At 34.0% G+C, this 15,694-nt stretch overlaps 1 protein-coding gene across 2 annotated transcripts in view; it reads left to right on the top strand.

The window, feature by feature from the left end:
- SLIT2 (slit guidance ligand 2) overlaps positions 1-15,694 on the top strand; it is a 375,237-nt gene that overhangs the window by 241,059 nt on the left and 118,484 nt on the right. For both annotated transcript variants that reach the window (XM_008017787.3, XM_008017785.3), the window contains exon 9: positions 717-855. In XM_008017787.3, the coding sequence (XP_008015978.3) occupies positions 717-855 (139 nt within the window). The remainder of the gene's footprint in view (positions 1-716; positions 856-15,694) is intronic.

Genomic DNA, 15,694 nt, shown 5'->3' with positions numbered 1-15,694 from the left:
ATTAATGTCTCATTTAAAAATTGTTCCAAATATTGAGTGATAAAAGTACATACAGAAAGGGAGCTACTTAAACTAAAATTTTAAATTACTCGAAGCCCCCAAGAGAATCATTTTTTATTACCAATAAAATTACTTTATATAAATTATTATTATAATTTCACAGAAATTCATAATTTTGAACCTATCAAGACATCACATTCTGGATTATCTAATTTTTCTCCACATTTATTGGCTATGATTATTTAATTTGAGCAACAATTATCTTCTGATGAAAGTATTACTGTTTTGTTTTATTTTTAAAAGAAACTACAAAGTACATAAAGCCACATGAATTTGATAAAGACCAAGCTCTATTTAAGCTTATTAGGAATGAATGTAAATTAGTCTGAAGTTGCCGGGGTTTTGGAAATTAGAATAGTTTTGAATGTAATTCTGACTTGAAACTGAATTTAGCTTTTCTCACAATAGTTTTAAAAATTAGCAGTATTATGATCAGTTTTTAGAATCTCATTTACTTCCTCTCATTTGCTTTATTGATCTTAATATATAAAAGCATGCCTCCTAAAATATATTTTAGAAATATAGGATCATCTTATGATCATGTATTTAAAGAGATTTATTTATGTGAAATGCTTTGTTACTTGAGCTAAGTTTCTATGTTTCACAATTATGATATTCAGGAGGAAAAATATAATTTCTGTTTATTTCTTTTTTAGGTCACCAGTCATTTATGGCGCCTTCTTGTAGCGTTTTGCACTGCCCTGCCGCCTGTACCTGTAGCAACAATATCGTAGACTGTCGTGGGAAAGGTCTCACTGAGATCCCCACAAATCTTCCAGAGACCATCACAGAAATGTATGTGCCTAAAATTCTTTCTTATCTCTCCACCTTCCCAGTGAACCAAACTTTGATTTTCTGTGGAAAATTCTGGGTTTATCAAAGGCACATCTGATCAATTGGCCTAGACAAATGTTCCCTTCAGAAGTGTATTGATTCTTACTCTGATTGTTTAAAAACATACCATGAGAAAGTGGCTATGATGTTTTTTCTTCCACTGATAGAATTAAAAGGAATATATTTTTAGGAAAAACAAGACAAACAGGATTATTTATACCTGGTTACACCCTCTGGGCCTGTATAATCTGTGGTTGTCCATTTCTCAGTTTGGAGCAGTAGGAATATAGAAAGGGACCAAGCTGGGGTTAGTAAACCACAGGAACAATAGGTGATGCTCTGCCTCCTTTGAGCTCATGTTTTAAAAGGCAGTTTCACTGTTTTGTTTGAATTGATAGTTCAATGCAAAGTGCAGAAAGGATAATATTACAAAGACAAATGTAAAGATTTTTTATATAGTGCATGTTTTAGCCTATTTGAAGCAGTGTGTACCTCCATTAAAAGTTAAATTCTTATGACAAAGTATTGCACACATATTTTATATGCAGTTGGTGAATGCATTTCTATGTCCTCACCAAATATAAGTCATGTGGATCAAACAAGATCACATAAGATGTAAATTGGAATGCTTTTACGATCTTAAAAAGTAAGCACGAGGGAAAATCATTACCTCAATATTCACTAAGAAAATCCCTCTTAACCACCCAGCCCATTATATTATTATTTTATAGGCCAATTCTAAATTGTAACTGAATAAATTATCTTGGATTTTTTTGGTTGAAATGATAGGAACAACTTCTTAGAATACACCCACATAGTATGTGAAAAAGTTGTTTTTAAAGTGCTCATATTAACCAATTTATTACGATAATAAAGTAACTTCTCTAATGTACCTTATATGAGAATAATCTTAGTTCACAGGACCTACTGCCATTAGTTTAAAGTATCTACCATGTGTTTAATAGTGTTCTTAGAGCTTTGCAGTATAAGACATGAACCTCTGCAGGAATTCTAGATTCTGGGGAGATTTGACACTGAATAACCTATACACATAATAATGTCATTCTCAAAAATTTTAATTGATAGAACATTACTTTACCTCTAGAAGACATCTGTAAGTATTTTTGGGCTGAACCTTGAAAGAAGAATAAGTTATAACTTGGGAAGAGATAGAAGACATTCCTGAAAAAGAAACATTGGCAGCAAAGAACAGAGGTGGCAGTGAGCATTGTTGGAAAGATTGTAGTTGAACCTAATTAGAATAACAGGATAATGTTGAGGCATCATGAAAACTAATGCCCTAAAAAATACATCTCCATCTAATTTTAAAACTACAGATTACTGAAGACCTCGACGCTTGGTCAGAAGATATTAGATGTGATAAAGTTAAGAGCAGAATGACATACTACATTTTCTCATAAGGGAACTATATAGTCATCTATGAAGGCACAGACATTTATTAAGTAACCATTTACTACCTAAAGGCACCATGAATTTTCCAGAGATCGCCCATCAAGTGATTAGCAAATGTGACATTCAAATTGAAAACTATTAAATGAGGTACACAGTGAAAAGCATAATAAGAGATGAACACATCAAGTGCAAGGTCTTACAAAGGGCATGAAGTTGAGGCCAAGGTACAATGGTTAGCCAGAGTCGGAAAGTTTTAGTTGGAACCCCAGGTTTACCTATCATTTACTATTTGTGAGACTATGGACAAGTTACTTATCCTCTGAGACTCTATATCCCATCTAAAACTAAGGGTGGTTGTCAGTTTGATGTGAAATAATTAACACACATAGAGCTATGTGTGCTTAGCATATAGTAATCATTCCATAAATGATAACTCAAGCATAGAAGTCTTTCTGTAGAAATAACACTGAGCTAGACCTTGAAAGATAGGTAGTGAATGAAACTACAGAGATGAGGACAAGGCTTTCAGAATTAATACAATATGGTAAGCTAGGCAGTAGGAATGAAAGTACAAGATGTGATCAAATAGGAATTCAGCTTGCCTGATATTTGATATGTGAGATAGTACCAGGAAATAAATTGTAAATATGCATTGGAGTCAGTTCATGAATGGTCATGTGGATATAAGGATCTTGGATTTTATTTGGAATGCGTTTGAACATAGGAGTTTTAATCTGAATTTTCTAGAATAATTGGTCTGATGGCTGTGTGCCAGTGATTTGACAAAAGGAGAGAATGCAAGGCAGGAGGCCTCTTCAGAGGCTATTTCTTTGGTCAGGTGGAGATGTCAGAAGAGTAGGAGCTGGTCAGTAATAGTAGGAATGGTGATGTAGAAACAGCTATGATAGCAAATGTAGGAGCAGAATTCATGGGATTTGGCATTTGATGAGATAAAGGAGTAATGAAGAAAAACCAGACTCTGCCAGAGTTTCAAGTATGAGTGATGGGGAGGTTGTGGTTATATTGTTGTATATAAGAAAGTGAGAAGCAGGACCAAAACTGGAAAGGAAGATGACAGTGAACTCAATTTGTGAAATACTTAAGGACCAGTGACACATTTAGAAGTACTAAAATAATACAGACTATAATAATTTTGGAGCAAGCAAGACAAGGACTTAAGGCAAAAATTTTGGAGTAATTAACATAATAGAAAACAGTCAATATTTGAAACCATCAACTGGCTAATGAAAAGGAGAGTAAGAGAAGAGAAGCTCAAGAACCTAAATAAAAACAGCAGAGGGCTCTAATAGGTAAGGGAGGAAGAGACTTCTAGGAAAAATGATCTCCAGAGGCAAATACTGCTGCCAGTTAACCGAGCTGGGGTCTGAGAGAAAGTCTTGGAATTTGACCTGCATATTGTTCTTAGAAGGTTCCATTCTGATAGAGTGGTAGGTCAATAAGCCACCTTTCAGAGTGTTAAGAAAAGAAGTATTGATTAATATTCGAGAGAGTATATAAGCCACAGTTTGAAGAGTTTGGCTGAGAAAGGATTTTTTGAAAAAGACAATTGTTGCTCTGTAATGGACAGACTTGGATTAATTCTAAGATGCAGAAACTTGTCATCATTAGAAAGTCAGAAAGAAAGAATGAGTTTAGAGAAAAACGAGAGTGTGAGAGTTGTATAAGATATATGTGGGAGCAAGATCAGTCTGGACACAGGAGCGAATTGGTCAAATCCAGATCATAGGGAAGAGGAACAGAAAGCTGTTATAGGTTGCTAAAAGGAGAAGAGTAAGATGGAGACATAACATATTCATATAGCAATGTGAAACACTTAAAATGGTTTTCTTAGGTAGTCTATTTTCTTATCATAGTGATTTTCTTCTACTTTGTATGCTCTATAGATTTTGTATAATGGTGGGATTTAGTTGCATTAAAGTTGTAGTAAAAAATATGTCCCATGGACTTTGCCTATATTGAGAAGGTGATATATCAGGTAAAGCTACAATAAATTAAATTTATGAGGAGAGAGGAAAACATGTGAAACTGCCGGTGAATTTTACTTCCCTGATTATTACATTATCAGCTTTATCAGTAGAGCATCTGGTAATAAATAATATTGATCCTCAACTCAACAAGATAATTCCATTTTCATTCATTATAGTGGCATAACTTACTAGCTTAGTAATTTATTTCTTTTATTACTCTTCTATTTTTTATAAGAACAAAGAACATCACTAAGATTATTAAATGTGGAAATATCTTTACAGATGGCAGGTTTTTATTCTGTGATGAACTGAAAATTATAAACTCCCCATTTTATTCAAATATATTTTAATATCTGAATTTTACCATAAATTGTCATGGAGTTTCTTTATTGCAAGTTATGAGATATTTCATTTAATAATTTTGACTTGTTTACCTACTGTGTGATATGTCGTTATTCTTACAACTGTCTCATAATATAATTCTAACAAAAAGAAAGTACGTATGTGCCACATATGAATGATCAACTGCCTGTAAATTTAAGTAGAAAATAATGACTCATTTTTTCTGCTTTCTGTTTCCAACTACAAATTCATACTTCTGCTATTTGCTAACACAATTATTTGTTAAGCAATAGAAGGAAAATATTCCTTTAAAATCAGAATTGGAATAATTTGGAGAAGGAATATAGAAAGAGACTGACATTTATTGAATACCTGCAATGTCAGATTGCAGTTGGATCGCAATGTTGGCTTATGCACATTTGATCTTCTCATTGACCTGTGATGGGGATATTTATGCAATTAAATAAAATAGTAAAACTAATGCAGAAACATAGGTCAGATAAAGGCTGGTGGTTTTCTCCAACAGGCCTCATTATACTCGTCATTTTACCACAATGCAGGCGCTCCCTTCTTGCTTATAGGTTAGAATCTGCTTTTGACTGTCCCTAATTATCATGTTTTGTAATTATATACTATTGTGTGTTTATTTTAAAATATCTATCTCTTCTACTAAAGTAAACGTTCTATGAAGACAGGAACCAGTTCTGTTCTTATCACTACTGAATACCCAGTGAAAAATCTAGTACCTTGGCACACAGTGGGAACTTGACAAGTATGTATTGGGCAAATGAATAATTTAAAAATTAAACATTTGGAACAGATTTGTCTCTGAAAAGATGAAGCTGTGTTAACCAAGTTTAATAAATACAACCAGAGGAACAGCCTATTATTTCCCTGTAGACAAACTGGTACTTTTTAAGCATAAAATCAGCAAGAGAAAAAGTAAATGAATAGAATTTTTAATAGCATGGGCTAAAATGGGTCTAGAATACTAAAAATTCGTTAAATTTCCCTGTTCTGCATACTTACTTGGATTTCCGTGCTTTAAATATTTCTGAGATTTTTTTTTCGATTCTCAGCTGACCAACTCAGCATTTAATAGGTACCCTATTATGGAGCTATGTTAATTTAATCATCTTACAGATGTGTTAGACATCTTTCTCTACAGTCATATTCCCTCTCTAATGAAGCCTGTAGACATTTAACTCAAATCTTTCAAAGACTGAGAACTTTGTTGTTTAAAAAAAAAAAAAAACAGAGGCTCAAAAAACTTAGAAATTTTGTAAAACACCTTCAATTGTGAAGTGGCTAAAATTGCTTCAATCATACATCCGCTCGACTCTCAAGCCCATGGTCTTTCCTCGATCAAGCTATAAAAGAGGTAGGCATAGCTGGGTCTTGTTGGAATATCATAAAAGGAGAAATTTTCAAAATCATGAAGAGAGAATGACTGATACTCTGATAAAAAGGACAAGAGAAATTTTAAGAAACTTACCTATGAAGAGAACGTAGAATGAACAGAGAGAAAAACAAGGCATTAAGATACAGGATTGTTTGCAAAACTGAGAGCTGTTTTATATTACTTTATATCTGTAACTATTACAATGTCATCTTTCCTATTCTCTGTTAAATGTTCTCTTATTTCCCTGAATCTTCTCTGCACAGCACTTATCACCATTTAACTTGTTATTTGAATAATGTAAAACTCTCCTATTACACTGCAAACTGGGTAAGGGCAGACCATGTCTTTCCCTCACCATTTCTGCCCCAATACTTAGCATACCGTGGGTGGGGAAGACAGTGTTGGGAGCCCGGGAAGAAGATCTTGGACACACAATCTGGAGAGCTTCCAGGCCTCCACTCTTCATAGTAAAAATTAAAAAGAAAAAAAAGACTGGACACAGTGGATCACGCCTGTAATCTCAGCACTTTGAGAGGCTAAGGCGGGCAGATTACGAAGTCAGGAGATCAACACCATCCTGGCCAACATGGTGAAACCCCGTCTCTACTAAAAATAAAAAAATTAGCCAAGCATGGTAGTGCGTGCCTGTAGTCCCAGCTACTTGGGAAGCTGAGGCAGGAGAATCGCCTGAACCCGGGAGGCAAAGCTTGCAGTGAGCCAAGATCGCGCCACTGCACTCCAGCCTGGGCGACAGAGCAAGACTCTGTCTCAAAAAAAAAAATAATAAAATAAAATAAAATGTGACAAGACAATGTGGACTAATGAAGAAAATATAGAAGGGAAAAAAGTAAAACGTATAACATAAGGTAAACTTAGTTGTTAAAGGGAAAGCCGTTTGCTGCCTAGGGGTCATTCTAGCACTTTGCTGCTTTGAACTCTGCTAGTTGAAAACCTTATTTTTCAACAGATGCAATGCCTCCTGTGCGTCTGTACACGATCTAGTCTATGGCAACACAATCATTAATAGCAAATTGATTCTGACCATATCAAATCTTAAGAATTACTTACTTAGATCACCTTTTGAGGTGTACAGTTTTGAATGCGATGTGATAGACTGCTATGAAGTTGATATTTAGTTGTCTTCAATCTAGTTATAGATTTCCTGTGGCATATTGCCTTTTCAAACCATTATATAGAAATTCCATAAATCGTGGAGAATATTCAGTAAGAGCGTAAGTTGTAACAATTTGGTTTGTCGTGTTTGCTTCTACATCCTCCTGCCTTTACTCTTCGCTGCCTTTTTCAGGAGCTCCAGCTCCATCCATGTTGCTGGAGAGGACATGGTTTCATTCATTTTTGTGGCTGTATATTCTTCCATGTCACATATGTTCCACATTTTCTTTATTCAATCAACCATTGATGGACACTTAGGTTAGTTCCGTGACTTTGCTATTGTGAATAGTGCTACAATAAACATATGAGTGAAGGTGTCTTATATAATGATTTCTTTTCCTTTGGGTAGATACTCAGTAGTGGGATTGATAGGTCAAATAATAGTTTTATTTTTAGTTCTTTGAGAAATCTCTGTACTGTTTTCCATAGAGGTTGTATGTTGAACTAATTTACATTCCTACCAACGGTGTATAAGCATTCCCTTTTCTCTGCATCCACACTGTCGTCTTACACATGTCAGAATAGCTGTTATTAACAATTGCTCTTATTTCTCTAATAATTAGTGATGTTGAGCATTTTTTAATGTTTGTTGGCTGCTTACAGGTCTTTTTTTGAGAAATACTTGTTCTTGTCCTTTGTCCACATTTTAATGGGATTGTTTATTTTTCCTTGTTGAGTTGTTAGAGTCCCTTGTAGATTCTGGATATTAGTTCTTTGTTGTAGGCATATATTGCAAATATAATTTTAAAAGTGTCTTTTTCTGTTCGTATCTCTTTAGATAACTACCTCCCATATATGCGTAACCTTTTTACATGCTATTTCTGCATTTGTCCCACTCAAAATTTTGAATCCTTAATTTATTAAATAATACTCAATTTTGAATCCACATATTTCAAAGTCTTCTTACTTTTCTTTTTTTGTTTTTTTTTTTCTTGAGACAGAGTATGGCTCTGTTGCCTAGGCTGGAGTGCAGTGGTGCCATCTCAGCTTACTGCAAGCTCTGCCTTCTGGGTTCACGCCATTCTCCTGCCTCAGCCTCCCGCATAGCTGGGACTGCAGGGGCCCGCCACCACACCCAGCTAATTTTTTTGTATTTTTAGTAGAGACGGGGTTTCACTGTGTTAGCCAGGATGGTCTCGATCTCCTGATCTTGTGATCCGCCCACCTTGGCCTCCCAAAGTGCTGGGATTACAGGCGACACCATACCTGGCCCAAAGTCATCTGACTTTTTGTATGTAAAGATATGCAAGTTAGATCTGACCAACTTGCCTTTAGCCTATTATGTACTGGCTGATTTAAAATAATTACAAGTACTTATGAAATCAAGTATGAATTTTTAATTGGTTAGCATGTATTTAGTAATATTTCAACCAGTAGAATATTTATCATGCTATGCAATTAGTTTATTTTAATTATGCTGAATGTTAAAAAGTACAGTACACAATTTGACTAATTTTTTTACAGCACACACAGGTGAACTTGACTACTATTCAGACAATATTGATAAAATAAGTAAGGCAAATGATATCATTTTTTAAATGTAACATGGTATGAAAGAAATAGTCAATATTCTGAGTTTGCCTTGTTAAATAACAAGTAGGTTGGCAATTTCAAAGTGCAATTGTTTTCACTTTGAAAGAGGTTTCATTGTTTCATTGAGAAAATATTTTAAATCATAAACATATTCACCTTAAGGAAAATAAAATGTAATGGAAATAGGCGTAATTCAGAAAATGTTGTAAAAGTTAAAATTTGAGCAATTCTACTTTAGTTCTTAATTTTATTAGAGCACTTCTTAACACATGGAGCACTTGTTAGCATTTTGCAGTTTTACGCACTCCTGATATTATTGCTACTTCAAATCCACTCACAAATTAGCTAACCTACAATATTACTTTCGCTTCACATTTTATGTTTTTATAACTTTGTGCTTTTCAGGCAAGCTAATATGAAAACATTCTCAATATTTTATGTCTGTTAGAAATATAGATGACATAGTACTTTTTAAAAGTATCTTATATCATGCATAATAAAAACCTTCTTTATGATAAAAAATTTTTCAAAAATGTTAATTTGTTTATTTCACTTAATTCCCATGGAAACACTATGTAGGAAACTACACACCTCCTAAAGGTTAGCAAAATTCTTTTAATTTTTTTGTAGTGTAGTAAATAGTTTTGTTCATTTTTAAAATGAAAACCTGGTTTGAGATAGGAAGCTATCACTCCGATGTAGGCAATTAGAATTGCATTCTCAAATTTTCTTCTGAGATCCTCACAATAGCAGAAACTACAACTGTATCTCCTATATACTATGAAAGTACTAGTTTTTCCTCTATCAAATATAACTTGCCTAGAAATGTCATTAAATAAACAATCCTAGGATTAAACAAGTCAATATTATTTTATCTCTGATTCTGTGCTAATATATATATGGTTAGAAAAACAAAATGCAGTGATTCTTCTCTGGATTATTTTTTGTGTGAGTTTAGTAGTCATAATGTCATTGTATGCGAAAGAATTTTTTATGTAAACATCATTCATTATTATTTTTATTCCCTTGTGTTTTTGGATTATATTTTCTCAAGTTTTCATATTATGATTTCATCAGATGAGCCCCGAAAAAGAGAAAATACTTTACCTTCCTACAGACATGGAGCACCTCATTATTCAGCATACAAAACAGTGTTCTACAATGCGTTTCCACAGAAGAAGCTTCTCATGTTAATTTTTTTTAGGGGGAGGGGGTTGAGGTCTCACTCTGTCACCTAGGCTGGAGTGCAGTGGCGCAATCTCGGCTCACTGCAACCTCCACCTCCAGGGCTCAAACAATCCTCCCACCTCAGCCTCCCATGTAGCTGGGACTACAGGTGCATGCCACCACACCCAGCTAATTTTTTGTCTTTTCGATAGAGACAGGGTTTCACCTTGTTGCCCGGGTTGGTCTTGAACTCCTGAGCTTAAGCCATTCGTCTGCCTCCACCTCTCAAAGTGCTGTGAGTACACGTGTGACCCACCACACCCAGTAGATTCTCATGTTAATTCTTAGTCACCAGTAGCCACACTCAGTGTTCTCCTATAGCAACTTTGATAGCTCCATAGCAAAATAGTGTAAAATGAATTACGTAAAATACATTTATAGATGAAACCATGCAAGTAGTTCCACAGGCCATTATTGAGTTCACTATTAATCATTCGAGTGTTTTCATCTTTATTTTGGTAAAATTCCTAATTGTATATGCATATCTTGAGCGGTCTTTAATTGTCACTGAAAGAATAATTGACGAGAAAGAATTCTACTATTGAAAGAATAGTAGAAAAATTATCTTCAAAAGGCTTCATATGTCCACTATGTGCAGAGAAACCATTTTCATGAAGACTTTGTGTTCATGATAAGAAAATTCTTCATTTGTATTCATTTTTTGCAACTTATTTCTTTCTTGTACCGAATTTCCCAAAAGGTTATTTAGATAACATACATGTTATACATACATATACCCACACACACACAAATGTTGTACATGTGTTTTGTTAAACTGTGTGATAACTTAAGCAGAAAACGATATAATACCTTTGTCAAAAGAAAAATGTAGAAGATGGAATCAAACTTTTATAATATTAGTTGAGAAGTAAAAAATGAATATAGCATTATAAATAAATTGGAGAAAAAGAAATAGTAAAATAAGTACAGAGATTAAAATGGTAAGGACAGACAGCAACTCCAACGGGTTTCTCTTAAAAAGTCCCAGGAATCTGATGAGTACTGTTGCAACACAAGAAGCACATGCAGAAAAGCAGCATTTAAAAAATGTGTCCTACACACTCAACAAGCATTTCTGAGTGCTTGCTCTGCATCAGGCATTATGGATGAAAGGGGACGGTCTCAACCTTCAAAACGTTTACAGTGCAGAGAATTGAAGGTTTACACAAACAGCATTTTAAACATGAGATAAGTAGTAAAATATATGTGCACAAAAAACAAAGAGGGAAGGCTACCTTGTTCTGCCTTGGGGAATCAAATAATCTTCAGGAATTAGGATGTGTTTTGCAGGCAGAGAACTTGAGGGCTCTTTTAGACCTAAGAAGCTGCATGTGCAAAGTCCCAGGAAAAAGAGTAGTGTGTTTTTGGAAAAATTAAAATTTGCAGTTGTTAGAATATAAAGTGGAAGCCAAATCTTGAAGAAGAGACTGTCCTGATGACAATAGAATACGAAGGGAATTGTCTAGCAAGGTAGTAGCATGATTAGATTTCTTTGATAGAAAAATCACTCTAACATGGAATGGAGGGTGGTTTGAAAGAAAGGAGCCCACTGAGAATGCAATAACAGCAGACTCTATAAAGGATAATGAAGGCAGGCCTAGCAGCAGATAGTGATGGGAAGTTATTCCAAGAGGTGGCTCTAGTGCTCATACAGTTGATTCCCTAAAACTTCTATGGGAAAAAAATGGAGGCCCCCTCAAATGTAAAATAAGACCCATGTAGCCTCTGACATAAGAATGAAGACATCTGGGGCATAGTCACAATGTTATTTATTCTCATAATTAGTAAAAGTGTCATTGGCATTTTAGCAATTATGTTATAGACTGATGGTTAATCAGCTGGAATGACAGGTGAAAAATTACATAGTTCGTATTTTACTAGTGATCAGCATTATTTAAACTTTAGGAAAAAGATGATATATAACGTGGAGAATAACTCAGTGCAGGGGTGGAGAATAATGAGAACTACTCTCTGCTTATTGAATGATACTGTTAAACAAGTGGTACAGAAAGATGATTTTTGTAATTTTTAAAAACTAAAATGATTAGCAAGCAGGAGAGTTAGCTCAGTGTCTAACTCATAGTGTCTAAAAATTTTTTGTTATTAATGGGAAATAAAACAACATAACCTCTAAGTGTTTTTCTTTCTTGGGTTGATTTAAAAATATATATATGAAAACATAATGATAGTGATATATTCTCTCCCCCTGAAATCTCTGGGCCATGTGCCTAAGCCCATTTTTCTCCTCTGAGTCTACACCATTTGGTTGCATCTATTGAGTGTATCTTTGTATTTGAATATGTGTCCTTGTGAATACATGCATGAAAATTTTAGCACTCATTCAGAAGGTGCACACACAGATATTTTTGTCTTGCTTTAAATGCTTAATGACCAAATGGAAAATGAGGCATTTCTCTCCTATAAAAACACCAATTGAATTTACACTTGGGGGAACGTATTTTAGAATGACATCACAAAAATGTAAAATAAAATTTAAAAATGAATACTTTTGAGGAACAAGGAATCCCAAGACAGAAAACGACAAGAATCAATTAGTATGGACACAATCCTAAGGCAAAACTTCTAGCTGTATGCAAAGTATGTCACTCTAGAGGCCAATATTCACTAAGCTGCTGAAGATATTTGTTAAATTTGCAAAGTTCTGGAGACTGCAGTTACAAGACAAATAATACTATAGGTTAAAATATGTTGGATCATTTTATGTAGAAATATATGAAAGATTTTAATGATATGATTTACTGCTAAAGCTGGAAGTAACATTCCAAAAATAGAAAGTGCTTTCTTTACAATTATATGTAATAGGCGTGATAATCCTTAACATCAAAGAAAAGGAATGTCATCTTCCTCCTTTTCAAATGATGGGCCAATCTTACCTATGAGGAGAATGTGTTGGCTACAGCGGACAATTTAAGATTCAGAAGCTACAGTCATTCTGCCTCCCCTCCTCTTACCTCATTAAGACTATGCGCTGTTCTGTGGCAGCTGCTTTTGCCATTTACGTTAAAAGCAGATGGAGAAAATGCAAAGAACTGTCAGTTTTATTGCCATGTATAATCAGCATCTGGGCTGTATGTTACAGACACAATCAATCCAAAGACATATTTTACTGGGTATTATAAAAACATTTTTGTGTTTCTAAGGCAGTCCCCAAATTACAGATAGTGCTATATTTTAATCCTGTTGATCACAGAGATTGCAGCCAGTTACATCTTTTCAGCTTCAATGTGAATGATGTATGTGTGTATGTGTTTCATATACAGTTACTGAGTTATCTGCAAAATTGTACTGCTAATTTGTTTAAGAGCATGATTCGGGACCATATATATTTATTTCACACTAGAAATAAAATAATGTGTGAGATTTATATATACATTTATGTAATTATTTATATAATGTTTGTATGGGGGGGTGTGGGTGTGTGTGTGGGGTGTGAGGTTACAGTAGTCCCCTGTCTTCCACACTTTTGCTCTCCATGGTTTCGGTTACCCATGGTCAACCACAGTCTGAAAATATTAACGTATTTTGAGAGACAGCGATCACATTCACATAAATTTTATTATAGTATATTGTATTAATTGTCATATTTTATTATTAATTATTGTTATCTCTTTAATTAAATTTGATCATAGGCATGTATGATAGAAAAATAAACAGTGTATTTAATAAACAGGGTTCAGTACAATCTGCAGTTTCAGACATTCAGGGGGTCTTGGAATGTATCCCCTGTGGGTAAGGGGAAGCTACAGTATATGCTGTAAACTTTTAAATCTTTAATATATTGTGCTGCACATTATATTTTTGATTGCATATATATACATATTTTTATTACTTCACTATTTTTGTATAAGAAAGAAAATACCATATATTTTTTCTACATCTCATGTAATTTTTAGAAAACATTTATGGTAAGTTCTATTCTCCCCATTTTTCAGGAAGAGAAACTGAGACACAGAGAAAGAAAATAGTTTTTATAAGGTGCAGACAGCTAATCAGCTGCAGATCCAGGATTTAGTCCATGTCTATATAAGTGCAAAACTCATATTTTTAATTGCTAAATGACACACCTTGAACAATTCTATGTATGTCTATAAAGTGTAGACATATCTCTTGAGGAGGGCTATTGAAGATTTGGCATGTGGATGTTATTTTATATAGTTTGTCAAAATAACACAATTTTAAAACATTGAAAATAATGTCTAAGAATTGAATGCTAGAGAGCTGAAAGTGTCATTTAAAGTGCTAATACTGTTTAATGTCTTGTAAATGTCTTTAGAACTATTTTTTAATTGCCCCATCATACTGCATGTTGTATACTCTACTGATGTAAGATCTGCTCACTGATAACCATTAGTGTATTTGATGTGTTACAGAGCCCATCAGTCCACAAGGGGCAGAATTAGACTTCATTGGACTAAAAGATAGCTGCACATAATTGACATGTTTTAAGAGTCTTGTGTATTAAAGCAGAGGGATATTTCATGATTTTTTGTTTTCTATAATTTTTGAAATAGACACCAGAAAGTGTTATATATTGTTTGTAGTTCATTCTTTAGGAACCTTAAAGGCGTGAAGATATGTATAATGAGGTAGCAGTAATTAGAGAGCAAGAGAAAAAATTGTAAAAGTGGAAACAGAATGGGAAGAAGTCTTTTATTGGATAAACATACTTTTGAGTTATTTTTAATGGTGCAGTTAGAAAACTGTCTTCATCTTATATATTGAGCATGTAACTAAAATTTCCTTCTACATTTGAAAGAGTAGTAACAGCCATTGCTTTGGTTCCATGTATGTATGTATGTAAACACACAAACACGTACAGTGATAAGATGTTATGCAATCATTTCCATAAATTATGTGGAGAAAAAGGTGTTGGCTCCTTTTACATGGGAAAGTCTTTCCTGTAGTATGTGATTTACAGTACTTTCCTCCCCTAATCACTTTCTAAATCTATTTTTACTTTGAAACTCATGATACTGAATTTTTTCTGAAGGACTGGCATTTGAAAATCTCTTAATTATGGTGGATTTTATCCATGGCATGAAAATATATCTTAGCCATTATACTATCTATTTTTGTAATCCTGGAATGTTTTTAATTAGGTTCTTTGTGGAACAATGGATTCAAATTTGCACTCTATAAAATTCAGCAGCTTCTATGCTATTAAAGCACAGATTGCAGGACAGCAATGCTAGAAAATGTAAATTTTATTTGCCCTTTCTTTGTACCTCAACCCAAAAACTTTAGTATTTCACTTCTTTATTTTTTATGATCTAAGTATGTTTTCTTCTTTTTGTGGGACAAAGGACATCATTTGAGATGTGTGTTGGTTTTAGTTTATCAAATATATTCTGAAGTTCTTACAATGAAAAGGACAAACTCTTTATTCTAAAGACCCAAACATTTGCAATAAGTACAAATTAGTTTATTGTTCGTCCACTAAGGAAGAGACAACAGGCATTTTGTCATATATTACAATTTATTGTTTGACATCTGTCCATGGTAGAATATTTTCCTGCTAGAGAATCTGTCCCTCTGAATGAAGGATGCAATTATGTTTTGCCTTAATGAACTGCTGAGACAGTGCAATAAAAACCAGTTCGCTACTGAGTCAGTGTAAATAGCAACGTAAACTGTGTATCAAATACTTTTTTTTGGAACAAGATTGAAAATAGATAAATGAATAAAAGTAAACAAATCCATG

Source organism: Chlorocebus sabaeus, chromosome 27, assembly GCF_047675955.1.
Source record: "Chlorocebus sabaeus isolate Y175 chromosome 27, mChlSab1.0.hap1, whole genome shotgun sequence".
Taxonomy (NCBI): domain Eukaryota; kingdom Metazoa; phylum Chordata; class Mammalia; order Primates; family Cercopithecidae; genus Chlorocebus; species Chlorocebus sabaeus.
Note: the sequence above shows the minus strand (reverse complement) of the source record. Positions and strands in the feature narration are given on the sequence as shown.